Below are 7096 nucleotides of genomic sequence, written 5' to 3'. Positions count from 1 at the left end.
CCTCCTTTTCTTAAATTCTAAATTTTTAGAGGATTATTCATATGCATGGCCATAATTACTGTCTGTTGTATCACTATATTGAGCTTGAATGTGTATTTTTGTTATGGGTTATGAAGGGTTGTCAGTTTTAAATTTTGTGTAAACTACTCACAGTATTGCGTGCACTAATGAGGTGGTACATAAATAGAATAAATCTCTTTTTTTCAATCCTAAAAAGGCACCCTTTTCTCATAGTGATCACAAGACACAGAAAAAGAAAATTAATTTTTTAAAAACGGCTTCACCATTTTATTTACTTTCTCTGCAGTGCTGCCAAGTGCAAATTCTTCTGCCTCTTCCACATAAAAAGGTAGCCGTCATATATATTTTTTTCAGGCACCTGAGAATTTAAAAACAAATTGCTAGAGTAGCTTCTGGGGGAAGCCATTTTCTGAACTACTCCTAAAAGCAACACAGTCCCAAAAGGGATCAGACCAAGATGGTGGAGAATCCAGGAAATCACTTTTCTTCAGAACTGGGCAATTCACGGTCAGGTCCATGAATCTCCTTGGCAAAACTCCAGTTCCCATGAAATCCTATCCCCGGACAAAGTTCATCCAGTCTTTTTAGTGAACAGTATATCCAGAGGTCACGATAGACAAGCCCCGTCCAGGCACCATTTTCTAGCAAGATCACCTCCTTTCCACGAGGCGTCACCTTGCGGATGACGGCTGTGAATGGCAGAGAAGCATTACTTTGCTGGCGGGCATAAAGGTAGGCAATGGCTTTCGTCCTGGGGGGCACCATCAAGGTGTGCGATACGGTCTCAGAAATGTTCCTCGTCACGGAAACAACGCGCTGGTTGTCCTCCAGGTACTTCACAGTGAGCTTGGCATTCTCAACAACAAAAGGAGAGGAAACCGAGGGCAAACCCAGCCCCCAGAGATGATTCCAGAAAACTTTGTCGGTGCACTGGATGTTCCAATCCATAATGAAGGTTTGTTGAATTGGCGTCTCACCCCGGTTGGTGTAGCTCATCCTGTCCACAAGAGTAGGGCGGCACTTCACTCGCCAGAGTTCTTTAGGAACCACATTTTTAATTTCAAAAGTAGGGAGACAGATGTCCCCAATCTGGGGCCGGAAGTAACAGGTGCTGTCAATTAAAAACTTGGCTGCTTCCAATATCTGGAATTCACCCCTTTGCACTCTGGCCAGGAAGCGGCGATTATAGGCCTGGAAAGCAACTCGGTTGTCACGGTGAAAGACGTCAAACTGCAGGGATCTGTCTTCCGTGTACTGAACAGGTTGAACAGGGTAGGTTTTCACATCGGTACCTTCTTCTACTGGAGCAAGGTACATGCCCAGCCAGTCTTTTATCAAAACTCTTCCTGAAGGCAAAGAGGTGACCCAGAATTTGCAGGAAAAGGTCTTTTCGCACATACCCTCAATGGCCAGTTGGAAGCAACTCCCCAGCGAGTCCCAGAATAGATTGTTGTCCATCTGGAAAGCCACCCCTTCCTCCACATCTGTGTATGCTTCAAGATCGCCCAGGCCTTTGGAACATTTCTTGAACTGAAACAGGAATTCAGTGTGAGCTTCTGGATTCATATTTTTGATTATATCCACCATTTCCCTATCTATGGTTTGCACAATTTTCTCTAGCATTTGAATCACTACCAAAACCTGTTGAGCCTCAGAAAAGCATTCTGCACATTTTCCATACTATTGCTATCAAGAAACATTATTGACATACAGCAGCCAGAATCCTTTTTGGGTTTGCACGAGGAAACCTGCTGCAATGAATTGATGAAGTGCTGGGTGCATCATGCTTATCTGCCTGAATGTTTGCCCAACTGCACAACCAAGACAGACCATAACTCCTCCCTAATGAGTTGCAATTGGCCATGGCAAGTTGCAGAAACCTTCCACAAACATCAGCCATTTTGATCCCACATACAGTACGTTGTATAAAGCAAACAAGTCTCACCCATGTACAACAGGACTAGCTTTCAGGTATGCATGCTCAGGATGGCAGTCCTAGCATCCCAGTGCCAATCACCTATACATTGAGGGGGTGACTGCATAGGAATTTGTCCCCCTACTTCAGTGGTCCCCAACCTTGGGCCTCCAGATGTTCTTAGACTACAACTCCCAGAAGCCTTCACCACCTCCTCTGCTGCCCAGGATTTCTGGGAGTTGAAGTCCAAGAACATCTGGAGGCCCAAGGTTGGGGACTACTGCTCTACTTGGTCCACTCTGGGGTCAGGCTGGTCTGCAACTTTTGGTGGCAAACAACATAATTGCTAGAGCAAACTAGGCTGTCCCCAGAGCATTCCTACCCATAGCTTGCTGGGTCCCTGCTAGGAGCTACTCTTCTGTAGGTGCCGGTAGGATCACACTGTTTTGGTTCAATTCCAGCATGTGTGATCATCAACACTGTGATTACACTGAAGCAGCTCTCTGGCTCTGCCTTTTGAGAAGCTGCTTAATTGGAAGCTTCCTTTGGAGAGCTTGGCTGACTTTTTCATTTCTTTTAATTGTTGCTAAGGTGTCAATTATACTTTAACCAGTTTTTTTAAAAGTGCTGTCAATCTTCAACTGAGAAATGGGAAGCTTTCCCTTTAAAATCTTCCTTGCCTATGGAGGGGAATGGAGACAAACCTTGTCATTTCTTTTTAACAGTTGCAAACTGATGCAGAGAATCAGCAATGCTTTGACAGCGCTTTAAAGAACCCTTTCAAAGTATTGATACTTAGCAACTAAGAAATAGGGGGGGAAAGTCAGCCCAGTTGTTCTCAACCTTGGGTAACCCAGGTGTTCTTGGACTGCAACTCCCAGAAACTCTGGTCAACACAGCTCATAGAGAAGGCTTCTGGGAATTGCAGTCCAAGAACACCTGGGTTATTCAAGGCTGAGAACCACTAGCCAAGCCCTATCCTCCAAAGCAGTGGTCTCCAACCTTGTGCCTCCAGATGTTCTTGGACTTCAACTCCCAGAAATCCTGGCCAACAGAGGTGATGGTGAAGGATCCTGGGAGTTGTAGTCCAAGAACATCTGGAGGCCCAAGGTTGGGGACCACTGCTCCAAAGGAGAGCCCAGAGGTGGTTTCCAATTAAGCAGCTTCTCCAAAGGGACAGCCTTAATGATCCCAAGAAATCTTTCCCTTTAAAAGGAAACAATATGTTCTTTTAAAGTGAAAGGTCTTGCTTGTGCTAAATGGGGTTGTTTGAGGTCCAGTGGGGTTTCCTGACCCCAACACACCTAGTCCTTGCATGGAGATGCAAGGATTGCACTACTCATCTCTGTCCGACCTTACGGGACCCTACTTAGCCCGATCCCGCCTGTTCCACTTTGACCGTCTAGCCAAGCCCTTGATCTCTCAAGAGGAAAAGAAAGCTTCATAGCACTTTGAAGTTGTGTGAGTATCACTGCACCTATGAAAGAAAACCATTAAACCAGAGATTCCCAACCTTGGGCCCCTGAGATGTTCTTGGATTAAAACTCTCAGAAGCCTTCACCACCAACTGTGCTGACCAGGATTTCTGGGAGTTGAAGTCTAAGAAGATCTGGGGACCCAAAGTTGAGAATCCGCTGCATTTAAGGAACAAAATGAGAGGTGGCACAACTAAGACCAGGTGGTCACCACCTTGATGCAGAACCAAGCCACAGTCCAGTGTACTCTCTCCCCTACTCATGGTCCCCTTGCTGAGATAACTGGAACTTAGAAACAGCCAATATTCAGGAACAATGATATGCTGTGGACAGGTGTGCACCTTCACCAGTCCTTTCCCTTGACTGCTCTTTGATGCCCTCTTTTTTTCAGTTTAAGGAACAGGAGGTCCCTCTTTCTCTCTTCCCCCCCCCCCAAAGCATCTGCCTGTTCCCTGTTCCAGAACACACACGTATATAGTTCCAAACACCATGTCTGAGGGGACCATTCGAGGTGGGGAAACAGCAGACCAGGAAAGGACAGTCCTTGCCATGTCGGTGCTCCTCTTACTGATCCCACTTTCCCTACTCCCTTCTAGAAGCTGCTTTCCAGACTAAACAAAAAAGGTACATCGACTGTAACATTAAAAACATGGTGCACTTCATCTTCACTGATGAGCGAAGCCCCTTCATCCTCCTCAGAGGCAAATAGGGTTGTGCTTACCATTTTAAAACCTCCTGTAGGCTTCACTGCTGGGTACCTGCAAGCTAGGAGAGGAAAAAAAATTGTCATTAGATTATTCAAAGCCTTAGGGTAAAAAGGGCACAGGTGAGGTAAGTCACAGCCCCATCCAGTGTAGAGGACAAGCTACTCATGATTGTTATTTGTGAGGGCTTCAGGAGCACCGGTGGACCCCCCCCCCAGTCCCATTCTGACACATTGCATGAAGCAATGAGGAAGAGAGCTACAGCATCAGGGGATATATGCATGTTTGCCTATCTCAGCTCTTAAACTGGCCCACTGAGGATACCTTGGTCAAGGGCCAGAGCACACGCTTTGCATGCAGCAGGTCATTCTAGGTTTAGGCTATGGTTGAAGGACTCAGGAACTGATGTGAGGATAAGGTCTGTGCCCAGCATCCCAGAAAGCCACCAGTCATGGTAGGTAGCCATGACCTGAAACTACTGTTTTTGGTGAACTCTGTGGTTTCTGTAGACCTGTGGTTCTTAACCTTGGGTAACCCAGGTGTTCTTGGACTGCAATTCCCAGAAGCCCCAACCAGCATAGCTGGTGGAGAAGGCTTCTGGGAATTGCAGTCCAAGTACACCTGGGTTACCCAAGGTTAAGAACCACTGCTGTAGACCATCATAGTTTCTGGTGCCCATTCCCAGCTCTAAAACTACCTCCTAAGGGAAGCTAGACTGAACAGCCTTGCAATCTGATAGGCCTTTGGCATTTTAGACGGGTTGTTCTGGTAAGAGTTTTAACTGGTTGCAGAGTAATACTGCAGTGTGAAATAGTTTCATGGGGTTTTTAAGTGCTCCTCCAGAATATCAGAACTCTCAAGTTAAGCCTCTTTTCACCACCTTGTGTCTTCATTATCCTCTTTCACCTCAACCTAAAGTGTAATTATAAAGCTAAATACAATTTTAGTGCCATGCATTTTACAAATACCGTAAGATATTTTTTACATGCCATTCTTTACATTACATTTTAACTTCTTTTTCCAAATGACAAAAGGAGAATCACAATGTGAAATGGTGCATCTGAGCTCTTGGAGTGCTTGAAGAGTACTGTATACATAGATGATTCTGTGTTTTTTTAAATTCCACACTGGCTTTTTAAAATTATAAACAAGGGGTAAGGGGTAAGGGAACAAGAGTTTGGTTACAAATAGAAAATGATTTTAGCTGGATCCCTACTACATTCCATGAACAAGGCAAGGTGAACCCATAAGAAATGTCTTCTCTGACAACATCGCAAATAAATAAGCCAAGAGTTTGGATGGGAAAAAAAGCAACTCCAGGGTAGAGCTTCAAATAGTAATTTTGCTTGGACTACTAATCCCATATTCCCCCCACCAACAACTAGCACAGCCACAAGCCCAATAGCTCCCAACCTTGGGTCTCCACATGTTCTTGGACTACAACTCCCAGAAATCCTGGCCAGGACAGCTAGTGGGGAAGACTTCTGGGAGTTTTAGACCAAGAACCTTCCGGGGCCCCAACATTGAGAACCACAGCACTAGCCATGCCACTTGGGAATTTCTGGGAAGAGTACATCAGAAATGTAATTCTTCAAAAACTCTGCCCAAAAGAACATGTGGGTGGACACTGCGAGAGTAGCCAAGTTCATGGAAATGCAAGAGAACCACAGGTCTAGAAGAATAACAAGGGAAAAAAAAAACGAACAACTCTAAATCCTTTGAGTTCAGCCAAAGAGGTCAACTAATAACATGGTAACTTGATTCTTTTGGAGAAAAGGAGGCAGGTGTTTCCACCACAGCGATGAAGTTTCATAGATATGAGAAACATGGAGAAACTTGTTTCAGCTCTCGCTTCCAGATTCCCTCAGATAGGCTACGCCTAAAGTATGCATTGCAAAGAAAGAAGCTCTCACATGCATCACTTTACTTACATTACTCACCTGCCAACTTTCTCCCCACACAACTAAGAAAGAAATGCCTGCACAAACAAAAATATATTATTTATCAGGAGATGCTTCTCATACCTGCATAAAACAGAGTCCTTTGTGGTTCAAAAAGATTCAGACAGAAAGGAAAAGTACTCACCCCACCAGAGGGAATCACCACTATAAAGCTAGCCCAGTGACCAAGGTTTCACTGCTTGAAAAAAGAAAGGAGTCCCGAAGGACCTTTTATGCCTCCTGGAAGTCAAGGAGGAATCAAAAAGGCACAGCTGAGTGCAGCTGAAAATTGAGTACAGCTTCTGGTGGGATGTGAATGGAGGGCAGGGCCAGAGCATCAATGGTACTTTATTGATAGTAATCATATGGGATCATACCAGCTAGTGGCAGGAGCACTGCAGGATCGTGGCATCTCCTTTCCACCAAGATCAGGTGAGCAGTCATCACACTTTTTTAAAAAAACTGAAGTTTCTGATCTGAACATTAAGCAAGAGTCACATCCTCAGGCTTCCTTACTAGAATTTGTAACTGGACTTTCTGAGTAATCCATTCCCTGTCCTACTGGCAACTTTTCTAATTAACTCTTTTCTTCCAACTCATAATATCAGTGGTGATGTGGACCTTCCCTTTGTTAAGCAGTAATTCTTTATTTGGTGTGACCCTCCTGTGAGTTAGTTTACATCACGGTACTGTCAGATCTGCCACTACGATCCTCTGGACAAGAGGTTCTCGACATTGTGTCCCCACATGTTCTTGGACTACAACTCCCTGAAATCCTGGCCAGCACAACTAGTGGTGAAGGCTTCTGGGAGTTTTAGTCCAAGAATATATGGGGACTCAAGGTTGGGAACCACTGGTCTAGACTAATGCAATCTTTTTTGGTCTTTGTTATGGAGTTCATTGCCTGGTGGCCTCCGCTTTTCTTGTGACATAAAAATTCTGTTTCAGGCTCAATCATGATTTTGTCTGGACATGCTTGCTCCTTGCCTTTTGCTGGAGATCTTTGGTCCACCTGAAACTAGCACACAGTGGAGATGGCAT

The 7096-nt window shown here is 44.9% G+C and overlaps 2 protein-coding genes across 2 annotated transcripts in view; one reads left to right on the top strand and one right to left on the bottom strand.

Moving 5' to 3' along the window:
- Window positions 1-264: 264 nt before the first annotated feature.
- LOC110081127 (uncharacterized) lies at window positions 265-6210 on the bottom strand. Its single transcript, XM_020797584.3, has 4 exons — window positions 6201-6210; window positions 6056-6093; window positions 4133-4176; window positions 265-1551 (listed from the first exon to the last, which is right to left on the bottom strand). The coding sequence occupies exons 3-4, from the start codon at window positions 4133-4135 to the stop codon at window positions 499-501; spliced, it is 1056 nt and encodes a 351-aa protein (XP_020653243.3). The 5' UTR covers window positions 4136-4176; window positions 6056-6093; window positions 6201-6210; the 3' UTR covers window positions 265-498.
- Window positions 6211-6401: 191 nt separating this feature from the next.
- ARAF (A-Raf proto-oncogene, serine/threonine kinase) overlaps window positions 6402-7096 on the top strand; it is a 28013-nt gene continuing 27318 nt past the window's right edge. Inside the window, exon 1 of the mRNA XM_072991319.2 lies at window positions 6402-6487. The gene's annotated coding sequence lies outside the window, so the exon portion shown is untranslated. The remainder of the gene's footprint in view (window positions 6488-7096) is intronic.

The sequence above is a fragment of the Pogona vitticeps genome, chromosome 2 (genome assembly GCF_051106095.1).
Source record: "Pogona vitticeps strain Pit_001003342236 chromosome 2, PviZW2.1, whole genome shotgun sequence".
In the NCBI taxonomy this organism is placed as follows: Eukaryota; Metazoa; Chordata; class Lepidosauria; order Squamata; family Agamidae; genus Pogona; species Pogona vitticeps.
This window is presented reverse-complemented; position numbering and strand designations above follow the sequence as displayed.